General features: G+C 35.5%; 2 protein-coding genes across 2 annotated transcripts in view; one reads left to right on the forward strand and one right to left on the reverse strand.

Moving 5' to 3' along the window:
• Positions 1–11,792, forward strand: part of AVEN (apoptosis and caspase activation inhibitor) — an 82,400-nt gene extending 70,608 nt beyond the window's left edge. The window contains exons 3-6 of the mRNA XM_088167193.1: positions 7,721–7,791; positions 8,733–8,828; positions 10,372–10,732; positions 11,346–11,792. Of these exons, the coding sequence (XP_088023319.1) occupies positions 7,721–7,791; positions 8,733–8,828; positions 10,372–10,732; positions 11,346–11,464 (647 nt within the window). The 3' untranslated portion in view covers positions 11,465–11,792. The remainder of the gene's footprint in view (positions 1–7,720; positions 7,792–8,732; positions 8,829–10,371; positions 10,733–11,345) is intronic.
• RYR3 (ryanodine receptor 3) overlaps positions 11,428–24,864 on the reverse strand; it is a 192,487-nt gene continuing 179,050 nt past the window's right edge. Inside the window, exons 97-106 of the mRNA XM_088167194.1 lie at positions 22,894–22,936; positions 22,205–22,332; positions 21,247–21,307; positions 20,286–20,432; positions 18,604–18,738; positions 16,468–16,624; positions 15,411–15,475; positions 15,207–15,307; positions 13,612–13,663; positions 11,428–12,802 (exon numbers count right to left, since the gene is read on the reverse strand). Coding sequence (XP_088023320.1) covers positions 12,707–12,802; positions 13,612–13,663; positions 15,207–15,307; positions 15,411–15,475; positions 16,468–16,624; positions 18,604–18,738; positions 20,286–20,432; positions 21,247–21,307; positions 22,205–22,332; positions 22,894–22,936 — 985 coding nt within the window. The 3' untranslated portion in view covers positions 11,428–12,706. The remainder of the gene's footprint in view (positions 12,803–13,611; positions 13,664–15,206; positions 15,308–15,410; positions 15,476–16,467; positions 16,625–18,603; positions 18,739–20,285; positions 20,433–21,246; positions 21,308–22,204; positions 22,333–22,893; positions 22,937–24,864) is intronic.

The following is a 24,864-nucleotide window of genomic DNA, read 5'->3' on the forward strand; positions in this document are numbered from 1 at the left end:
AGTATAAAACTAAACTCTTCATCCAAGCTGTCATTTTGCTTTTAAAGTTGTTGTGTGAGCTTAGAGGTACTGTCTGCTCCAAGGTCTCAAGGCAGTAATTTTGCTTACTAGAATGCACAGGAGTGCATCTCCACTCTTCCTCATCCTTCAGTGCCCATTCTCTGTGGCTGTAAATAGGCAGGGCAAACCAGCGATCTTTTGGGATGACTGTCTTTCATTCTGATTGAATGTTGTTCCTCTTGGATTCTTTTCTTTTCATGATGTCTCTCCTCACAAGCCAGAATGTAAGAGCACCTTGTGCCAGCAAATGCAAATGGATTCCTCTTCTGAGTTCTGCAGTTTGATGTTATGCAAATCTTTCTTTGTGGGTGGGAACCTTGCCATTTCTTATTTTCTTCCAGTGTTGAATTTCAGCTTTGCTTCCTGATCTGGACATGTGCTGGACTGATATTAGTTGGTTATATGGTATTGGAGAAGACAGTGTCTTCACAAAGGGCCAGATCATTAGTTCTCTGAAACTGTCAGTCTGTGTGGATCACAAACTCTTCTGTTAAGCTACTTTTTCCTCTGTTGGATCTAGTCTTAGCAAAAAACTGAGTTCTCTCCCTTTTACCAAAAGAAGTTTCTGTCCCTACCCCTAGGAAGAATCACAAATTTCATTGGTTTTGTGTATTTATGCAGTAATTAAGCTTCATTTTATTATTAAGTTATGCAGCAATCCTACTTGAATGGTACTGCTCAAAAAACAGTATGCCCTGTGGATTTATATACTTGGTCTAATATTGCAAGCTGGCTGCAGTGACATTTAAAAATCACTAAGTATGTTATAAATTAGTGGCCTGAAAAAAATGACACTAGAAAATGTCATAAAGCATCAGGAAAAATGTAAATATTTAAGGTGACTAGCTTATACTTAATGAAAAGTTTAAGCTTACCTATGGGGAAATCAGTAACTTTAACCTTAAATATAATTTTATTTTTTATTCAGTTAAAAAAGTGAATACTGGAGGAGATGGGATTGATGCTTACGAATAACCAGACTACTGTAGTTACCTTTTTGTTCAATGCATTTTAGTTTAATATTTTGCATTTTTGCATCATTCCAAAAGCTGTAGTAATGAAGTAATTAATAAAAAAAATACATATGAAAAATAGTGATAAATTTAAGAAAATGTGGAAAAAAGTAGAAAACACAAATGTCCATTGCCTTGAAAGAACACAGCTACAGACTAAAAATAAACTTTTGAATTGCTTACTTTTCCTCCTTACTTTTCTTGTAAAAAGATAGTCAATTAAGAGAAGACTAGAGCTCTAAAGGTAATAAAACCCTAGCTATTTTCTTTTGTTTAGAATTGCTTCTACTGAAGCAGACCCACAGTCCATCTGGAGACACCTAATCTAAGGTACCTGAATGTAATATATCATAAGCTACTTTCCCTTCTTTCTTGACCTGCAATAGTTTATGTCTGAGACACTTGCTGAGCCAGATGTGCAATCTTTGTGTTTAGAAATAATTATCCTATATCCCTCCTTGCATGTTGTGCTGTCTGTACTATCTGGTGGCATGGAGTCCCAGCACCAGCTTCAAGTTATAAAGATTTGCCACATTTTATCTGAGTTTGGTACCTGCTGGGTTCGTTTGCTACCTCTAGGAGAGAAGAGACAATGAGCAGTTAGTCCCAACCTGCCCTTTTAATGCCTTTCCTGTTTTTAGGTCTCTTTCATGTTCCCTCGGTTCCACTCCTTTGGCTTAAGGCACTAAATTGCTTCTGATCCAGAATCTGTTCTATGCCTTTTCTAATACTGTTACATTTTTTGAGACTGGGCTTGGGAAACCAAGACTCTGCACAGTATTCGAGGTAATACATGATAGTGATGTGGTGATGTTCTATGTGTTGTTCCCTCCTGCCTTTTTAAGAATTCCACAGTTTGCTGCTTTGCACACTTTGTAGCACTGATTTTGATTTGGAATGGTATTGGTTAGCTCTAAACTACCTATGAGAATTTTGCATTTTCAGTACTTCATTTGCCATTTTAAAATCTACTTTCTTAATCTTATGGAGTTCTTTTGTCATTCTTCACAGCCTACCTTCATCTGCAGTAACACATGGTATCATCAGCAAATTTTGTTACTTCATCCTGTCCTCTTATTCTTCTCATCTATTTTAATGGAGGGAAGAGATTAAACAGCTAGAAACCCAGATAATTGCACAGGTTGTTTCTTTTAATGTGAAAATTGACAATTTAGTCTTTTCTTCTTACTTTAAGGTAATTATTTATTCATACAAAGCCTCCTTTTTTCTGCTCTGAAGTCTTGGATAGGAAAGGGAGTGGGATGTCAGTGAGAGCTTTGGGAAATGCATGTAAATTATATGAACTATATCCTGCTTATGTGCAGGATATCTTGCTTCTTTCAAGAAGTTGTCTTACATTCACATGCCATGTTGACTCTTCCCTAAAATACTATATTTATCTGCATAGCCATTAAATTTCTGATAGTTTCTACTTTTTCCATCAAACATATTGAGTTGGTATTGCATTGTCTTCCCCAGTTTCCCTTTCACTGTTCCCAGTACCCTGGAGCTGTCATTTAGCTCTTTAAAGCTTTAAAGGCTTAAACACAGTTCCTTAAGAAGGAACTTTAAAGTTCTTTCTGTCTTATTTCTTAGTCACCTGGAATTCGTAAAGAAACAAGTGTACTACTGTTTGTTTTTCTAAACCTTCTTTCAGTATAATTTTGTTTGGTTTTCCTGACTCGTTAGCCTCTGTTTTAGTTTTTAGTAAGAAGATTTGTGGGGGATTTTTTTGTGTGTGGTTTTGGGGTTTTTTTCTTTTTGAACCACTGTGTATTTTGGAATTTGTTGGCTTCACCGTGCTTCTCATTTGAAAAATTTGGTATCTGTCTTTGATTTCAATAGGCTGCAGTTCCTTTATGTGTTAAATCATTTCTGTTCTTACTGAACAGACACTCTTTGTTCCAGAACCAGCCCTGGTTTCCAAAGATCCTTCCTTCTCACTCTTTTTTCTGTGACACATTTTAAATTTTGAAGACACCATTTAGCCTTGGTCAGATAATCCTGCGGTTTGGTCAGATGTTTTTATTTTAAAATGTGACTAGTAGTGCTGAATAGTTGTGCCGGGGAAATAATTTAGAGTATTGTTCGTTTTGAATCTGGTTACAAATATCCTTTGTAGTTCACAGTGCAGGCTACAAATACCCTTGCTATCAGTATCCTATGGAGATAAGCTGAAAGAATTGGGGGATTTCAGCCTGAGGAAGAGAACGCTCTGGGGAAAACCTTATAGTACCTGTCAGTACCCAAAGGGGGCTAAAAGAGAGATTATGATTAAAAAGTGGGTTTAGAGAATTATATTTGCACTTGCAGCACTTCTTTACAGCCATGGCAATCTTAGAAGGATCATGTTAATTCCTTGCTATTCTCATCCTCCAATTTCATCTCTAAGAATACAGAGTATTTCTCCTCTGTCTTCAGTAATGTTTTATGTGATGTGAGTTTTAAATTAATAAAATCATTCCACTGATAGAATTTTTCTTGCTGAAAACTGGATTTCTTCCATTTTTCTATTTTTTGACTTTAAATTTCACAAATGAGAAAATATTTATTATAGCTTACAGGTAGGATGTGTTTTGATTCTGTTATTCAATGAATACTTGTAGAAAAAGGTAATTGGTATAATGAAAAAAGGAAATATACCTTTTATTTAAATGAATTGATTTAGCTTTATGATATATTTAAGTGGTAGTAAAGTATAATGGTTTAGTGCTGCTAGAACTGTTTAGTTCTAGTTTTCATAATAATTTCACATTTTAAACAATAAACAATATTGTTTAAAATTGGCCTATCATGACTGTTACCAAAGACCGTGTGTAAGGTTTACTTGAATGCATTATTTTCAGCTATTCTGTATTTGAAGGCCAAATGATACTTGTAGGTAACATAAAAATTATTCTAAAGAAGAAAAGTATTTTTTTTATGTTGAAAGGAACTCAAGAGTTATTGCAAGTGGTTTGATTACTATTCATGGCATAAAAGGAGGTTATTTTCAGGGTAAAGGAACTTGTGAAAAGATAATTGGTTAGACTAACATTCTCATTGACCTAATTTGCATTAAATATGCTACTGTGAATTGTAGTTATGCTTTTCCACTTGAAAGGCATGCTTTGTTAACTTACTTAAAGAGCCTAATTAAACTGCAGTTTAAGTCATACTCTTTAATTCAGCAATACAATATCAATCTGAGGATCTGTGATTACCAACTTTGTGAGTGTGGACACTCATAAACCAGTGGATTGATCCCAGTGGCTTTTCCAGGTGAAGTAGGTTGATTTAGCTAGTTTACATCTGATCATTCTCAGATACTGAAAGCATTTAACTAATCCTTTAGTTTAATTTTAGTGTTTTATCACTAGAGAAACCTATTTCCTACTTGATGCAGCGTGAGCAATAACTAGAGCAGTCTTGGGACTATTGGAAGAAAGTACCTATGCCGTTGTTCTAGTACTAGGAAGACTGAGGACCATTTTGTTTTTAGTATGACTTCTTTGCAAATGTAACTAAATATAGCCTTTTATATATGAGCTATTAAAACATAAATCTCCAGATTTTCATACTCATTTTAAAATCGGGAGACTAATATTTTTATTTCTTTGGTTTTTAGAATTAGTTATTATGTATTAGCAGTACTCTAGATATTTTGAAACAGAGGCATTTATTTCCTCTTGTGCAATGAAAGGGGAGGTGCCTTTGTCAGTAGTGAGACAACTTTGAGTGCTCAACTTTAGTGTTTGCAGCTGCAGATAGATGCATAAAAATTTTTATTTTTCACACTGCTGAGCATCCCTAGAAAAAACATGGAACCTAGTGTTTGTATTGTATGAACTGAACATTTGTGGAATTAGCCACCTTATTAGATATCTAATTGTTAATTTCAGTGCTTCTTTTTAATTACTGGCACTTGTACTGCTTGGTAATGGCTGTTTTCAAAATAGTTATCTCTGGAGACACTGAATGTAAATCAAAACATAGCTGATCAGGCAAGGTTGTATATCAGCACGTTACTGCTGAGCCATGTTGGATAAAGCAATTGAAAAAAGAGAAATGCATATTCAAGCTGGACATGGTAATATCCATTAAATATCTATATCTGTTTAAATATCTATACAGATATTCAGCTGAGAAGGTCACTTTCTTGTTGTAATGGTTCTGAAAATGATAGTGGTGGATGTGCCAGGTACTCAGTGTTGCTAATATATGACTATATTTGCATACACAATGACTATACGTGAAAAGCAATGAACTAGAAATGCACTTTAGATGGTAAAAAATTTTAAAATTCGTGGCCAATAAATTTTAAATTCCACCTGAAGGATGATTAGATCTCTTGTTTCTCATTATTTGGCAAAGAAATACGCCAATTGCTATGCCATTTTGCTACTTATTCATTTTGTTTGCAAAACAGAAGACAGCTGATGCTTGCACTATTGAGTAAAACTGCTGAAAGCTTGCACTCTCCTACATTTTGGGACAGGCAGAGAATGTAAAAGAAGCCATTTTGGGGAAGGCAAATTATATGTTCAGATTTTGTCTGCAGGATTAAGGGCATGATTCAGGAAACAACAAAGGTATGAGCGGCAGTTGGGATGGTGAGAGCCAAATGAAAGCTAGATGATCAGTTATTGGTAAAGCCATTGAAAACTTCCTCTAGAGCATTCATTCTCTTTTAGAGAGACCTGTTGCTTCTCAACCAACTGCTGAAATAAATCACAGTGACTTACAGGTGATCACAGAATGGTCAGATTGGAAGGGATCACAGTGGGTCATCTGGCCCAACCTCCCTACTCAAGCAGGGTAATCCCAGAGCACATGGCACAGGATTGTGTCCAGATGGTTCTTGAATATCTCCAGTGAGGAAGACTCCACAATCTCCCTGGACAACCTGTTCCAGTGCTCACAGGAAAGAAGTTTTTCTTCATGTTCAGGTGGACCTTCCCATGCATCAGTTTGTACCCCTTGCCTCTTGTCCTATTGCTTGGCACCACCAAGGAGAGCCTCTTGACCCCCTCCCTTCAGATACCTACAGACAGTGATGAGGAGCCCTTTCAGTCATCTCTTCTTGACACTGAACATGCCCAGCTCCCTCAGCCTTTTATCGAAGGAGATGAAGCACATCATCACAGAATGATTATGGGCAGGTGCTTTATTGAAGAGCTCTGGGAATCAGGAGTGCAGACCCACATCTCACTCTGACATGGATCCAAGATGAACATGTTTTTATACCCTTTTCATAATAGAACCATATATTAATTATTAAACCCATATTGTTCTATTGTATACATTGATCTTATTCAAGCATGAATTCTTGTAATTTTCATTAGCCCCCCCCAAATATCCTTTCTCATTATTCTTATTACAATTAAACAATAATTATATTCAATTAGCAAACAATAATTACATTTAACAATCATATCATTTATCATATGATGATGACACAGGTGTAGCTTCACATGATCTAGAAAAAATAAAGCTCAATATTCGTTCCCAGGGCCTGGTTCCCTTTGCCAGGCCTACCAGACCCTACCTTTCTTTCCACCCCCTGAATCTATTGTATGCAATTCCCATGGTTTTAGAAACATTTTCACCCCATGCTATCAGAGAGAATCTCCAGACCCTTGACCAACTTAGTAGCTCTCTAATTCTCAGGATCAAATTTCATCTCCTCCAAGTAATAATTCTGCGTGGCTTTTATTTTTTTTTAATACAACTCCGGAAATAGTTATTTATCCTTAAATTGCAGTCTAAGAAGAAACACCTTAACTTGCTCTTACTCTATACCTTTGGCCATCATCTTGCAACCCTACTCTTTCATGTTTCCTCTGTCACAGACGTTACTGGTTTTTTTAAGTTTCTGGTGTTGTTGTATGGTTTTTTTTCAGTAAATAAATTTGCAGGTCTGTCTTTTGTAACACAGCATGGTGTTGCAATAAAAAAATAATTGCATTTCAAGCAAAATGATAATCTAGTATCCCTTATAGTAAGAAAAAGTTTCTACTGGCTTGAACGAATGTGATAGGTTAGAAGATCTTGTAATTATGTATTTAATTTAATTAGTCCTATTTAAGGGTTTCTTTTAATTCAGTCCTTTTTGCATATGAATTGGAATTTGGGGTTCAGTGCCTTTTTTTGATGATGTGCTGGAGGAGGGAGTGGTTCAAGGAAGAGAGAGAATACAGCTACCAGACAACAGGAAGTCTTTATCTGGCTTGTACAAAGTGATTTAAAAAAATATTTATCATCCATTTTTAGAAATATTTGCATGTTGTTAAGAGAAAATCTATCTACAGAACTTTCAAAGATGTTCATAAGAAATTCACTTTGTGCATACTGTGTGTATTCCTAGTATGTTGTCCAAATTGGATTTTTGAATGAAAATCTTGCATGTTGGCATGGCACCTAACACCTCATCATTCAGTTTTGCATTTGTTGCCCCTTTTTAGTACTGTTTTGCAGTAAGTGATTAAAAGTCCTGTAGAAATTTGGCATAAATAAGTTCAATATTGTGAATACAAGCAGCATTAATACTAACTGAAAATTTTTGAAGAGGTGAGATTTATTTCTTGAATTTACTTCTTTAGGTTGGGAACTTCATAGAAAACTTTTTATTTTTTAAAATAAATATATTTTTAATTTCTTTTCCTTAGGAGATTCCTTTACACAGTTTCGATTTACTGATGAGAAAGAATGGGATAAAGAAAGTATATGCCATAAGCAGGTAACAGAATTATCATTCAAATGATTTTATATAGATAATCACCTGGGACAGAATATCTAGGCAGTTGTGCGTTCAGCAACAAATTGTTAATACAATAATAGCACTCTTTATTCTGCATATTTTTACCGATTTCTCTTTAATGCTGGAGGCTCTTGTCCTTGGGCCTTGTCCTTTTTTTTTCTACTAAAGACTAATCAAAGCCGCAGGCTCGGTTTTTAAGTAAGGTTGGGAGGAAAGAACGAGAAAGCCCTCCAGTGAAGAGAAAATAAGGGACTGTCTCTTTGCTTTACTGGCACAGGAATTCAGCATTCTTTTTTCAGCTGTATTCAAGAGAAGAGTGTTTAATACAATGATTGTAACAAAACCTGTAGGAGTGTATTCATATATTGGACTGTGAAGCATTCTAGTTCCTTCAAATTAACAGTTCATATCCACTGGTTGAAACTTCATGCCCTAAATAATTAGGACACCAACTATATTTTTTGTTTATGAATTCTTTATGCTTTAATAAAAAGGAGTGCAGCAATAGAAGTCTCCTGTTTTCTCTATCAGGATACTTTAAAGTGTCTCAATCTCTGCCGCTATCTTCCTTGTCCAAGTCACCTAAATTTTTGCAAAATATATGTTTTTGTCTTCTAGACTTTTCTTAAAATGGCTGTGAGACTCTGCTTGAGTGTTTCTTGTAATATCCACATATATTCAAATTTTAAAGATTTTCTATTTATTTTCTAAGATATTACAATAATTGTTCCCTGGGAAGTGGTATTTAAAGGTACTTTACAGTTCTTCTGTTCCTAGTGTGTAGGATGGTGTCAGTATCCCAAATACTAATTTGATGTAATACATTAAAATTATGAGGGTTTTTGTTGATGGATGTTTTTGTGTTTGGTTGGTTGTTTTGTTTTTTTTCACAAGTGTACTTATTTTGAATTGTGTTGCAGTTCTCTGCACTTTCTGTTGACTGCCAGTTTTTGGTCCAGGCCCTTCAGGAATTGCCTCTACATGTGAGGCTGAATGTAGCTGCTGAACTTGTGCAGGTAATGAAATTTCACAAGAAAATGCAAAAATTTTATGAGAAATAATGTGTGCAAAAATCGTTAGTCTTCAAACAGAAGTAGAGTGTATTATATAAGTAAATGCATTCATTTAGACTGGTGTGTTAAGTGGCATGTAATGCAGGATACCCTTCTATTGACACATTTTGTGTGCTTATTTGGCCTTAAACAAAATATCTGGATGTGCAGCATATTAGATTTGAAATCAGGTGTCGGTGTGTTTGACATGGAATGATTGCACTGTTTCTGTGTTTGCTTCCTTGTTAGCAGCTGTTAAAAGCTTGCACCAAAATTTTCTAAGTTCTTTCACATTCTTCCTGCTAATTATATAAATTGTGATTTAATCTTCTGTATAGCTAATATCAACATAGATGTTTTTTCCATTAATCAATCCTTACAGGTAAAACTCTTAATTGTACAGGTAAAGAAAATGTTATTTATTCTCCAGTGGTGTGATAGCAACAATATTGGTAAAGTGTTCCTTCAAAAGGTGAAAAAGCAAATACTAATGTAACGGAAAAAGAGCCAGTGAGGCTTAAATATAAAACCAAAATTTTTTAAAGGATCCATGTGTCCAAGCAAGGAGAAGTATGGCCCTTACAGGATTAAGACTAGCCCTAGGGAGAAAGACTTCGGGGGTGTTTTGTGAATGAAACGATCAACATGACTCAGGAATGCACGGCGTGTTTCAAAGGAAACCTGACCATCAGGTTGAGGCAGGTGATTCTCTCTGTCTGCTCTGCCCTTGTGAGAGCTTTGCCCCACCTGGAGAGCACCAGAGCTGCATCCAGCTCTGGTGTCCTCAGCACAAGAAAGACATGGACCTGTTGGAGTAAGTGCAGAGGAAGGCCACAAAGTCGATCAGAGAGCTGAAGCACCTCTCATGTGAAGAGGGGCTGAGAGTTGGGCTTCTTCAGACTGGAGAACAGAAGGCACCAGGGAGACCTTGCAGCACCTTCCAGTACCTTAAGCAGACCTACAGAACAGAGCTGGAGAGGGACTTCACATGGACATGTATCGATAGGACAAAAGAAATAGCTTTAAGCTGAAGGAGGGTTAGTTTAGATTAGATTTCAAGAAGTTTTTGACTCTAAGAATGGTGAGGCACTGGAATAGCTTTCCTAGAGAAGCTATGGATCCCTATCCCTGGAAGTGTTCAATGCCAGGTTGGATGAGGCTTTGATCAATCTGGATAAGTGGAAAGTTCCCTGCCCATGGCAGGTATCTTAAAACAGGTAATCTTTAAGGTCTCTTCCAAACCAAACCATTCTATGATTCTGTCAGTGTTAGCATACAATCTCATATTCTGTACTAAAGGATAAAAGGAGCTTATATTTTGCATTTACTTTTGTAAGAGTATCAAGATAACTTTAGTTTAGCTTTACTTCTGAATTTGATTCTGCTCAAATTTCCTGTCCCTTCTTAAGTCATCAAATATAGCAAGTATAAATTATAATCCAAATTTGACAGAATAGTAATAATAGATAATCATTACAAGGACTCAAGTCCTTTCTTGTACTCCTAGGCATCAACACCTCTAGAGATCCCACATATGAAATCTAAAATTTTTGAAGATGGGAAGAAGAGAGAGCAGCTGTTTCGACAGTCTCTGGCTCAAAGTGAAACCGGGTTGGTCTCCCATTCTGTTGGTAGTTCTGTTGCTCCATCAGAACCTGGGAGTAAAAATGGCTCTAGGGCAAATGCAAGAGAATCATTTCAAAGAGTCCATCCACTATCAAATCAAGACACTGACCATTTGGATGAAGAACTAGATCTTCTCCTGAATCTGGAGGCTCCCATTAATACAGAAAATAAACCTGCGTCAGGTACATTATCCTGCAGCATATCAACTGAGAAAGATTCGAAAATTGATTGTAAGGAAAATGGTAAGTTTTCTCCCCAGCATGACCTTATTTAATTTCCCTTGCTCTCTGTTTTGGTGATGTTTTTGAATTTTTGATTAGGCAGTCAACCGTGCTGCTCTCATCATCTTTGTCACACTGCATTTCATTTATCTGGGGCTGTGTTCTGGGCCGTTTGTTCATTTTCAGTTTTGACTCCTCACTAACCTGAAGTTTCACTATTGTTAGTTCACTTTAAACATTACAAGAAATTCTTCTGCAAAACAGCATTGGGCTTATCATTTAGCAAAAATTTAAATTAAAAAAAGAAGTGTACTGCTAGGGAATTTTGTTGCAGGAAAGATAAAGTATTTGTGTAACTTCATCAGCCTTTAGTTCACTGTGCTATCAGTGTACAGAAGAATTGACAGCTATTTCTGATGGCTTCTCCTGAATGCTACTTTGAAACTTTACTAGTATTGATTTTACAAAATGAAGATTAGCATGGAAACTATTTTTGGAATATGACTTGCTGTTCTTCAAGAAGGAGAGATTGTGCCTAAATGTGTCAGTTGTGCATTAAAAGCAAAACGATGCAGGACACAGGTAGTATGGAATTGTTTCCGGATTTTCAGTCTTCTTGTTTTCACTTCTCTAGAGCCTTTAAAAGTAGATATGCCTGAAGAGAAGAGCACATCATCACAGCAGCAGCAAAGTACATCTAAAGAAGTTACTGAAGAAGAGCTTGAAGATTGGCTGGACAGCATGATTGCCTGAAGCTCAAATTTCCTCATATGAATAATTGAATATAGCAAATGTTATGTAGAAACTTGAATCTTTCTTTATCTCCTTATTATTTCCTTTCTCTGTATGCCAAATGTCTCTTTATCACTGCTGGCACTTAAAATTTTGTGCAACCAAAATTAATTTAGATGGGATTAAAAATTGTTGAAGACTAATGATATTATTAGAAAGGTCTGAAATTTGTGATGAAGTTAGAGTTTTCTTCACTAAAGAAGCAGACTATGGTGCAGAAGGAGAACAGTTATTTCAGCTTGTGCTTGCTGTGTGTAGTCCTTAAAATAAAGCTGCAGATGAACAATGAGTATGTGTGTTTTTAGTTACCATTGTCACAAAACTCCATATTGTAGAAAAATGGAAAAGAGGACAGCAACAGTTATATTTGGTTTATAATACTTTATTGCAGTGGGCACTTTTTATTAGAAGAAAAAAAAAAAGCATAATTCTATCAACTTCTACTTGCAGGTGACTGTAGAGTATTGTTTTGTTTTGGCCTAAGATTTAAATTGTGTTCATTTTGATACAGTGTATGTCTTTTAACAGCAGCATCTAATAAGCTGTTATTGAAGGTTGTCTATAAACAAACTTCAAGTGCAATTTGATACAGAAAGACAGAAAAGCAATACAGTTAATGGGTCTGTTTATCTAGAACACTAACAAAAAGTTTGCATAGCTATGTCTACGCAGGTTTTAAGGCACTTTAATGTTTCAAGGTTGACAAAGTGTTTGAAAATTATTTCTTTTTAACTGCTTAAAGCTTTTCAAACTGTATCTTAATACATTCACTAGCAAATACTGTGGGGAAAAACCGGACAGCAGTTAGTTGAACTATTTTTTCTGAGGTATGGTCTCTGATGTTCAAGTTCTTCAATGTCAGATGTGCAATTAAGATGCCTTTTAGCCCTTTCAACTGTACTGCCAAACACCAGGTTATTGATGTGGTTAAAAAGTTGTTATAATTTTAGGCCATGTTCGAACTGGAAAGCTTAAGTTAATCTGGCATAGTTTTTGCTAATTAGAATTCCAACAAAAGACCTGTTTCATATGTGGTAGGTACAAAAAGCATCTGAAATAGTGTCAAATTTTATGTGTGTCTTGAATTTTGAAGACATTTAAAGCAAATACAAGCTGTGAAATTATGCCATGAAAAGAACAGATATTTTTTTTTTTATATACTGGATCTTAGCAGTTCATGAATAAATAATTTCTTTTGTGGTATTAGCCAAGTTGATCCTCATACTGTTTTCGGAAGCAGTCCCCTGCTGGGAAGAAGTCCCAACATCTTTCTTGGTACATCTTCCACACAAATGATTCCTGAAAATGAGAGAATATTTATTTTACCAGTCACGGTGCAGTTAGTGCTGTAGATAAACTTTTACCAATAACCACATATTGTGCCTGCTACCATGGAGTAAAACTGTAAAGACACTGGAACTCAAAAGATTGTAACTCAATAACGTTTATAGAAGTTTTATACTTCTCTTAATTTAGTACTACTGAAATTTAAGCTCTATTAGTAAAATATCTAAGTAGAAATTAATCAGTCTGGTTATATCAGAGCAAACCTGTTGATAAATTTGTATATAAGCAAAGTGTTTTGCTTTGAATGGAAAGCAAACGTACTTCTGTAATGTTTGCCTAAGAGCTTCTTATTAGAGATAAGATATAATTAAGTACTAGTTATTTTCTTATTTATTTAAGGCCTCACAATGCTAAGCATACAGTCACCCAAATATCTATCTATCTATCTACACATATATAGAGATTTTCACTATAAATATAATAGCTTAACTTCTTAAGCCTTTTGGGAATAAACTACACCTAATGCATTTGAGATTTTCTTTTCAGAGATAAGATGACAGTAAGATTACTCCTAACTGACTTCTAACAGAGTTCACTGCTGGGTGAAATAGCACAATGCAGCATTCCCCCCTGCCCCCCCGCCCTTTGTTTTAACCCTTCTTTTCTTTCACTGGCAGTAGACTCTTGGGGGTAGTGGCATCATCCACGCTTCTCAGTGGTACATCAGTTCCACCTGCTGGTACACAGCTACAAGGCTTGAGAAGATAAAAATATTGAAAGATAAGCCTAATAGTTTTTCTTAAGTTTTGTTTTCAGCTCACCTGGCCAGTATGCTCAGTTTCATCCTTGTTAATTAGATACATTAAGAAGAACCTGAAACAAGCACATGAAGTGGGTATTAATGGAGGAAACTTAATAGTTCTGCCTGACCTTTTCTAGTCTAGGGTATGTGAGGAAGATTTTGCCAACCAGCAAAGCAGTGACACTGCTAGGTATCTAAAGTGCTTATTTTATGGGAAAAAATTCTGTCCTGAAGCATGTCTTCTGTGAAAGTGCTAAGAGATAACAAATCTGTAAAAGTAGAAAAATGTAGTTTAGCATTTCCTTCATTTCAGTGTGAGGAGCAATACCTGAATTAGGCATATGCCAAATTCTGAGCACATATGCTCCAACATCTCACCTTGGAAGAAGTTACTATGGCTACTGCATGAGAAGTGTGGTAAATACTGAGCTGCACCAGGAATTCTGAACACTGCTGCTATACAGCTCATGGGCTGAGCCTATCCTTCCCCAACACCTGTGCTCAGTCAAATGTTGAGAGCTTCAGCTAATTAGGAAGACTGTACAGAGAGCCAACTGTGGTCTTTTTAGAGGTAATACTACTCATGGTTGGACAGTTTTGAAACATTAAATTTGGAATTAGGCTTAGTATGTGCTTTCATTGTGGAGGAAGGAAAGTATGCTTGTTTTAACAGTTGTCTAATTAAAGGGTAACCTGGGTAAAAAGATTGTTCACTATATGTTCTATTATGAAGAAAATGGCCATTTTTAATTTATGGTGAATTGCAGGTTTCCATGTAATAACTAAGCAATTCAATATAATAAGAAAAGCTTGGATATTGTAAGCTGATAAAACTACGGATAGTAATATAAATTTGCAATACATTAAGCAATTGATTTTTTTTAATTTAAAAAAGTTCAGATGCAGTATTCCAAATCAGACTGCTATAAGATTTCACTAGCTTCCCCTTTCATTCTGCTGGCACAATGGTCGTATAATTATCTTTGCTGTATGAGTAACTAATGCAACAAGAATAAGATTTTTAATATCCTCTTAGGTCTGCTCTATATTTATAATGAAAGTGGAAGAGCACTCTCTTGGGAGTTTGGTATAGTCTAAACATGTACAGCTCCTGAGTGCTTCAAGGGTTCAAAAAGCTCCACTGTTACTAAAGAACTATAAGAGCAGAGCTTTTTTGGAGCTTATCTTTGAAGAACTTTCTAAAAGTGCCTTTATTTGCTTTGTTTTAGTTTTAGCTTTCTTTTTTGTCAAAGTGAAGCCAATGTTCTATGATCTCGTCAGCATTACCAAGCCCCCAGAAGTCACAATCAAAACTTCCAAACTAAAGCAACTTATTAAACTGTCCCCTCTCCTTCCCCCATCTGGCTTTTTTCCCAGCAGAATAAGGAGCTGATGTGCCTTCTGGTCTCATACTTACTAAGGTACCTCATGTGTAAGGTGAGCACTTTCAAGGTAACCAGCAGTATGGAATAGAGGAGGGGAGACCAGAAAGGAGAGGACATATTCCTCAGTTTTAAAAAACTCTGCCTTGGGATTTTCAGCAATGTGTGTGCCTAAATTACACTACATCTGAAAGGTCTCTTTTTCACAATTCCAATTATAAAATGTACTTACAGATAGTTTGCCAAGTTATGTTCTTGCAAAGTATGTGTTTCAAAGCCATGTGGGGTTGTGTCAAAGTAGTCATTGCCGATTCCACAAATAAAGCATTTGGTCTGAAAGCAAAAGTTGTGGTTACAGATGAATTTTAACTCAAAGACACTAATTGGTTACAATCTAGTTGAACAAGAGCAATGAAAAATGTAACATGCTTCCTACCTCCATGTCTTCCCTCACTTGTTCTTGCTGGTCTCTTAATTCACCAAAAGCATCAATAATCAGACCTATTTCCAAATAGAAAAGTAGCAACACTTCAGTACTTAGCGATATTCATATTGCAAGCAATGTCAGTCCTCCAGTGTCTAGAATTTAGCATACTTATACGTACAGGCACAATCTGGAGAGTGGAAAGACTTTTTTGTGCTTTATTATAGTCCATTTAACCTTGCATAAGCTCATCTCTTCTGTTCCCATGAATGAAATTAATTTTCACTCTCCTCATGAAACTCTTATATCCCAAGTCTTGTTCAGCAGACAGCTCTGCTCCCACAGCCCACCTTGGACAGTTTGTGAGTCTGCTTCACATTTGAAGCATTACTCCTCCACTTTCAACGTTTTAAGAAAAGAATTGGATCTTTCTGGGGACTGTGACATTTGCAACTTTTTCTCAGTATAGACGTGTTACATTTTTTCTTTGCCACCAGGTTGCCATAAAACAGTGAATTTTTTCCTTACAGCCTTAAAAGAGTTTATGCAATGAGTGTTGAATGCTACCCATCACTGAAGAGGGGTTTTGTTTGCTGTGAACCACAACTGCAAACCAATTAAATCTGCAAATCAGCCTCTAAAGAAAGGAGGAAATGGCTGTGTGGCCATGCTGACTTTCTCTATGTCATTTGCCCTTTCCAATTGGAAAGTCTCTATTCTCCAGTCAGCTGTGGTGATTATGGGCTAAAAAGAGTGTCTTCAGCAAGACTCTCCCAAATTTAAATGCTTAGTATAGGAGAACAGTGATCCTGCATTGCTAGATAGTTAAAAAAGTGTTCATAAACACTGCAACCCATGTAAGTTACATTTCTTGTGCTTTGACTTTTTGTAGTACTTGGGAAAAGGCATATTATGTATGAACTAATATAAAATTATTACTTACAGAATTAATGGTTTTATAAACTCAGAAAAAAGTCTTTCCAGCAATACTAAATTTACCTCAAACATAAATATGGTTTTCATTGATGAATTAATTTTGAACAATGTCTGCTAAGGTAAGTGATGGTACCTTGAATAATGGCCAGTAGGATAACAATGACAAAGAAGAAGAATGTGATGTCAAAGACAATTCGGTACATTTCATAAGGGTCTCCAGCAGGATCCTCAATTTCGTCTCCAATGCCACCACCAGCTCTTACACCCACATACATGTGGAACAGGTAACACTAAAAAAGAGAGAGGAAAATTACAGATATATTACCCTTAATTATTCTTTTGGGGTTTTTTCTTTTTTTTTTTTTTCTTTTTTAATTATTCTGCTCTGCTAATTCTCTTGACAACTTACAGTAACAAGAACACACGGTATCATTCCTCATATATCAAACACACTGCATAAAGAATATGTTACTGTCTTAACTAATGTGATTCCACCTTCAGGTACACTTACTAAGAGGGAGAGTCAGCATGAGCTGTTACCACCTGCTCCTCTGGGTCTTACTTTCAGACTGAGACTATTTTGGGGGTATTTTTCTAGTATATACTGTTACTGTATTCGACTATATTCTACTCCTTGTATTAATTCCTAAGATTCTATCTTGCTCTGAATAAGCAGAGGACATATTTTAAAGTCTTGCAGTGAAGTTTAGAAATATGGAAAATACTGCCATAAAATAAATAGTGGGATATTCATAATAAATAGATCTACCTGTGTATAGGCAGTTTCTAGATAAATTAATTTGCAATACTAAATGTCTGATTAATGTAAATTAGTTGTGGTCTGTGAAACGTGTTCAGTTCGATGCAGAAGAAATCACTTTACAAAAGTATTATCACATTTTTTGAACATATAACCCTAATCGAAAAATCTTTAATAATCTGTATATTTAAACTCTGTAAGTATTTTGGAGTGCAATCTTCTGCAGGAGTGATAAATTACTGATGTTCCTGTATTATTGCCTACAGAAACTTGTAAACTACCTCAGCCACACAGTGTGGGTTAAAAGCAATATCAATCTCTAAGCACAGCCAGTTTTCTGGAGTCATATTAGACAGCAGTGGGTGTTAAATAATGAGTATAAAACCTGGCATTAGCAAACGCTAAACTATACATCCATTTTTATATTGCAATTTTACTGATAAGATGCTAGTACTAGTTGAGTAATACTTAAAAATGTGGCTTAGAATTGATTTACCTCACTTGTTAGAGTAGTTTAAAAGGTAATACAGTTTTATTATTTTAATTATTCCTACATCTATTTTATGACCGGTCCATAGTATTCAGCTCACAAAGTATGGGCAGGTTTCATAAGTTCTGTAATTTGCATGTCAAACCTGCACTGAGTGTTTAAAAGAAAGTTCAGGAATAGGGAGGATCATTCTGTGAAGTCTATGATACACTTTTGTTCTTAGGTATTTTATTCTCTCTTGTAAAATGCAGAGTTTCTGTTCCATGGGAGATATCAGCTGGCCCCAAACTCAGAATGCTACATTTTTAATACCTGAATTTGTGTTTTCTGTATACAGAAGGAAAAATCAAAGCCTCTTCATATATTAAGATATATCTGTGGAGTATGTGTTATTTTGACAGAAATAAAAATCAGTGGCAATGGGTAGAAGTCAAACTGTAAATTGGTGTCATAAGATTATCACATATTAAGTTATAATAATAAGTTGCAATTTCTACTTTCTCAGTCTTGACTTCTTCATGACTAAATTACTAATTTTAATTTTGGAGGAAATTTTTAAATTTGGAGCTTTATAACTAGTGCTAATAACATCACATAATTCATATAACCTAAATACGGATGGGAACAGCTAGCACACTTGTGAACTTTGGGAATAAAGGGGGTTTCTTTGTTGTGACAACACAGCTTTTTTTGAAGTTCTGACCAGTTTGTCAAGAAATTCCTTTTTTACTTGGAGGGTTTGCCATCCTCAGCTGTAAAAACATTGTGGCACATCATAAACCACAGTATTTAAGATAAAAATTCAGAATACCTTTCTACATCTATTTGCTGTTGAGTTTAGACCACTGGAGAATGCAGAGGGAATTTCAAGACTATTTGCATTTCCAAAATGACAGGTATCAAGAAAAGGCCAATGGATTTTACATCAAACACATCCCTCCTTACTTATCATTCTGTCTAAAGTATCCATTTGAAAACTCAGGATGATGTTTGAGGCATGCAAGTGATGTTTTAGTTACCGTCATCATATCATCACACTTCATGTCTGGTTCATCTTCATCTTCACTTTTGTTGTAGAATTTGCGGAAGAAGTTGAACGCCACCACAGTGTACAGGTACACTACTACAGCGAGGAGTCCCACGGTAAGCACAAGCTGTGTGTGGAGACATGACATGAAAATAGGTTTCAATATCACTTTATCAGAAGAGACATGCCTACTTGGTGCATTGCCTTAAATATTGAAAATGGGTCATATTGTACCTTTTCCAATAAGGAAACTAAAGACAGCAGTTATGTGTGTATCACCAAAGCAAATTTTTGCACTTCTTAGTTTAAAAGTTTAATTATAGTAACTTGAAACACTGGATGTACAATAGAAAATAAATAATAAAACTAAAACCCTTTAGATAATTTGACAATTTCAGCTGGGACTTACTAGGACTTATAAAGACTTATCATAGTCTGTTTTCTCTTCCAAAGCTGTTTAGCAAAGCCATTGCTAAAATGGAGAGAATTTTTTTTAGATAAGAATAAGTAATTTCCAGGTCCTGACCAGTATTTACTCTTTTAAAAGAAACATAAGAATATTGAAGGACAAGCTGATCAATTATCACTATCTGCAGATCTGTCAGCATGCTCTCAAAGGGAACATTTCAATTCAGAAATCTGCAGCTGTCTTTCAGTGTTCATATTTACTAGCCAGAAAAGCAACTGGATTAGAAAAACTATTCATTGCTTGTTAAAAATGCAAAAGGCGTGGTCTTGACTTAAAACAGTTTTATCAGCTATGCTTAGTTTTGACTATTACATTTTTTAAAATATTCATAAGGAAAATACATAAATCATTACAATCATTAAAACTAATACAAAATTGGTGATCCTGAAGTAAAACAAATAGTATAAATTTAGAGATTTCATTTGTTTGTGTAATGATAACACATCATCACCTCGTGTTGGTGTATTTTTATGCCTCTTCCAAAACATCATGGGGTTTAAAATGTTTTGACAAATCTAGCAGGGCATAGGAGTGGGCTTAGAATATATTTTACTGCATTTGAGAAGGAATGGAATGTCTATGTTTGAAATTATATTTTGGGGAATTTAAGTTTCTTAAATGTGAGTTTAAAAGTAACTGTAAAGCTTGGTTTTTGTTGTTATGCTAGCTAGGAACATGTATTCTTTGGAGATCAGAGCATGATTTCCTGCAAAAATTTTAACCATTAGTTTTAGAAGTACATTTTATTAACCTGATTTTTCGTGACAAAGTGCCATAGAAGCATAATCCACACTGCAGAATACCCACACCTCTAAGCACATTCTTCTTAGCTAGGTATTGAAATCTTAGTGCCCAGATCAATATTACTCTGTAGCTAAGGAGGGATTGTGTATTCTTAATCTTTATCATCAATCAGCTCATCATTGAGATTCTAGAAGAAGCTGGTTAGGTAATAATTCATTTTCTTGTATATTTCTAAAATCATGTGTTTTCTATTGTGTGCAACACTTCATCTGTCATCATGTGGTGGGCATAAATTGTTACAATTTCATAGGATTTAACATGTGTAAAGTGTGCTGCAAAAGGTATGATCAATCCTATCATGATAAAAATTAATTGCATTCCAATATTTCCAGTACAACAAATATTTTTCCAGTACTTTTACAAAGTGCATTTATTTTCAAACCTTTGCATGTAGCACTAACCTGTTTGCCATTGTGAGTGACTGAAGACAAAATAGTTCGTAATGTCTTAAAACCCATAGCAATATCCAGCAGATGAGCAGCAAAGAAGAAGTTGTTGTAGTGCCCAAGGATAGACATAGTTGTGTACCAAGCTAAGTATAAAAATGACTGCAGAGAAAGTGAAAAGTGGCAGAGGGTTAGCAGGTGTTGGGTGTGGATTATTGGATCTAGAACATTTTTAAGTCATTCAAGTTGTTATAGTAGTACAGTTTGCTTATACAGGGATTAAACAGCTCAAACTTCACCCAAAAATTGCCAGTGATGGAGGGAGATGTCACACTGCTTTGGCTCTGAGACCAGCCTCACTCAACAACCTCAAAAACAGACATCACAAGGATGTGAAAAACCTGTGTATCCTGACAGCCACTGGCACTGGCAGGGATGTGGGAGGCAGGTGTTTCCTGACAGAGCAAGCAATGCTTGGTAGTTCTAATTACTTACTTTAAGGTGAATAGTGCTCTACTGAGCTAGCATGACTAGCCTGGGAACACGTGAATTCCAGTCAATCACTTTATGTTGTAAAAACTCCGTCCTGCTTTTCAATGGCAGGGATTTCTAGCACTCCAGGGGTGTGTGGAGATTCTTTACGTGAGTGGGAACACTCCCCAGGGTTACTCCTTGAGGCTGAACCAAAGAGGTTTGCCCACTGTCACTGATATGGGCAAGTAACAATAATTATTAAGCTACCTTTTAAACCATTAATTTAATAAATAATGTACTGTAGTAGCAGTTATAACCATCTCTACAGTGCAGTATATAATTCTGATTAAAGCATCCTTTAATCATAAGACAGAAAAAAAAAATTAAATAGCTGTGTAATGCAATATTATTTGTGTATGTTTGTTTAAAATAAAAGCAGATGGTGGAGGACATACATGTTTAGAGTAAATCGAAGCATATTCTTCTAGGCTAACATACTCACATTATCAGTGAAAACAACTCCGAGCTTCCAAATGTGGTACTTTGTATCAATGGAGCTTAGCCTAAGAAATACAAAATTTTTGAAATGCTTAAATGTCAAAAATAAATATTGAATTGTGTATTTATAAACAGCAAACTAGTTTGGGGAGGCACTTCACATTTTTTGCTGAAGGTGGTGATATAAATTAATTGTTCATTTTTTGAGTGATCCAGGTGCTTAAATTTTTAGGGAGTATTCATTAATTCTGAGCACCATAACAAGTTTCTAAACCAACAAAACTGGTGTAACAATTTCAGGAATAATGATACTGCCATGTTGCAGATCTGTGCCAAAAGTTGTGAAATGTGGATCACAGATTGCTTAAATTCAAGAGGTAAGTGTTCTGTCTAGTGTGAAATATTGCCAGAATAACCAAGAGAAAAGGTAATGCCTTCTGCAATATTCTAAATATTTTATTAACTATTGGATGGTATGCAAAGGGAAATCATTCTTGTGCATCTTACATATTGAGAAAACCAACCCTTGTAGGAGAATAAATGACTTGGGACTGGGACATTTTCAAGTTCTCATCTTCACTGACTAAGTCAGGAAAATATCTCTGAATCTGTACTAGACACCTGTTATCTTGGTATTAATTATCAATACTTCTGTCCTTTGGTTTATAAACTCTGTTGTAAGACCTTTTAAATACTGCATTAATTATTGTTTAAAATTAAAGTGTGGCTATCTATATCAGTCAGCATAAATTCGCTGATTTTTTTTCTTACTTTTATAACACAACTGTGTTTTAGAACAAACAAAAAGCTATTTATTTTACTTCCACACTAGGAAGACTTATCCATTTGAATTTTCCATGTTGAGAAAAACATCACAACGGTTTCAAAATGAAATCCATTTTTATCTTTGATGGTGAAGTTATACCAACACGTAATTTGTCTGTGAAGTTCAGAAGTCCTACCATGACACAAGAGATGCCTCTTCTGGTTCACTCTCTTCCACTGGACTAAAATCGAGGGCACTTTTGTCCAAACCCAAAAGTTCTGCAATGCGCTCTGCTCCATATAAGTCTCCATACTTGTTAATAACCTAGAAAGGGAAGAAGAGAAGCTTTTGCTCACAGAAACTCCTCAGTGACATTCATTTACTTTAGACCAGTAGTTGTCAGGAATTAAAAAATAAGCCCTTCGCAATTAGCACTACTAGAACAGTAAGAATTCCCAGGAAACAGGGAGAGCATAAAAAAGAAAAATAGAAGCATTAAAGGCTATTATCTGAAAGCTTATGTATAATTTGCTGTCATTTAAGCTGGCATGTTTTTTCTTTTTTTAGGGCAATGAGGGGGCTTTGTATCCTAAAGATGACAATGATTGTAAATTAGACCTGCTGGCTGATTGACAGCACAAAGTTATTTCAAATGTCTGAGTCTAGGAAGGAAACCACAGCCTTCTGTCTTCCTCCCTCCTCCCACCTACGCCACAGCTGCCTGCTCACTGACACATTTAACACAACAATGACTTCCATAAAACAAATTCCAGTTCTCAGTTATTTCTGTATTTATTTGTACAGAAGCATATTATACAGATATCCAAATTAATGAAATAGTAGATTATTGCTCTGAAAAACATAATAGAAATGTAAAAAGCCTACCTTCCGTTTCACAAATTTGTCCCAGTAATTGTTAGGGAAGGACCTAGAGAGATGAGGCAAAGATATTTCAAGTTATTTGACTTGTTAGGGGAAAGGAAAAAACAACAAAAAAAGGAGAAAAGACCAGGGTCCTGATCATTGTAAATTTTGTTCACTCAACACACTTCAGATTAGGAGAATGATTTCTTTCCATGTGGACAACAGCTGTTATTAATCATAATTTGCTGCGATATCATCTTCCCTCTCCCCTTTCTTTTTCCCATCCACAAATATGACTGGCTACAAAAAGACAGCAGTCTGAATACTATCATCTAATAAGCTTAACAATTCCATAATAGCAGGTTAGTCACTGTAATATAATTTATCTCCTAAATAAATACTTTTATCAACCCTAGCCATAAAAATCAAGCCAAACAATGATTATCAGAGAAAAAGAAGAGAATCTTAAGGCATAAATAATTTTTAAGTTCATTGGATTACATTTCAAATAGCATCTGAACACTTGAGAACCAGTTGACTGTCAGCCAACAGAAAATTTTGAAATATTAAACTTGCCAAGAAAATTCAAGAAGATCATTTGCCAATATATAGCATATATATATTTATATAGCAGTAACCAGGAACTGCTCATTCTAATGATCTTACTGTATACTATATCTGTTTTGAGGAATGCCAGTTAGTAGGTGACACTACAATATTTGAGACTTTTCTCTCCTTATTTTCTGGAAATAACACTGAGTTGAGAAAATATGCAGGAATATAAAAGAGAAAAATAACTACTTAAACTAAAGGACAGTATTGGTAAAAGAAAGTAAGTGCTAGCACAAAAAAAAAAAGAGATTCCAGAATAATGTTCTGCTAGGATGTGAGTTAAACTTCCTAATGACTATGCTCCAACTTTTACCTTTCTGAATTGGAATTCTGAATTAAATTAATCTGGATAAAGGCAAATACTTCTAGTAACTCAAATGGGTGGTATATTCTAATCCAATGCTCTGTATTATTTTTTTGCTTGATTTCTCAGGCTTTTAAGCAAAATATGTCATAGACTATCTCTTGTACCAAAAACATCCAGTTATTTGTCAGGGTACATTTTTCCCACTTTTAATTACTTTTTTCCAGTTATAGAAAGCACATTTCAGTTTATACAGAACACTTGGTACTCTCCAGAAGTGGTTATTCTGATCATACAGTACTTGCACTAAACCTTGAGATTCAGTTAACATCAGAGGGAAGGATTAGCCTGCTTAAATTAGCCTTAATCTTCTGTTTAACTTCAGTAAACTGTGCAACATGCTGAGAACAGACTGTACAGCATGTCATTAGGGATAAACTGACAATATATTTCATTAATTCACGGGGTTTTTGCTGAAGATAAATTTACTGGGTATCTAGATGGGTTGCTGTCAATAGTGAAAGAAACTGGTTGAAAAATAAACAAGCTCTTTACTTTCCCAATTACCTTCTGCTGTAACTTAAATAATACATGTTAATCCATACTACTGTATGAAATTAAGAAAAATTCTTAAAAATTAGGTGTAGGAAAAGAAAACATTCAAGAATTTCTAGTATTTTCGTAATTCTAATCATGGAAGCATAGATGGAAGGGAACCTTAAAGGTCTAGTTCCAACTCCCTGCCATGGGCAGGGCCAGCTTCCACAAGACCAGGTTGTCCCAAGTCCCATCCAGCCTGGCATTAAACACTTCCAAGGGCTGGGGCATCCACCGCTTCTCTGGACAACCTGTTTAAGTGCCTCACCACTCTGTTATGGTAAAGAACTTCTTCCTAATAGCTAATCTAAACCTACCAGTAAATTCTGAAAAGCAGCCTGTAGCCAAGGCATTCTTTCTGTGGGAAGAGAACTCACTTGCTGTGTTTGTCTGTGCCACTCCTACAAACTGCTGCAGCTTACTGAGACTCAGAATCAGTGTGTGACTACTACAGTATTTGCTAATGCCTACAACTTGAC

The sequence above is a fragment of the Sturnus vulgaris genome, chromosome 6 (genome assembly GCF_052056855.1).
Source record: "Sturnus vulgaris isolate bStuVul1 chromosome 6, bStuVul1.hap1, whole genome shotgun sequence".
Lineage (NCBI taxonomy): Eukaryota > Metazoa > Chordata > Aves > Passeriformes > Sturnidae > Sturnus > Sturnus vulgaris.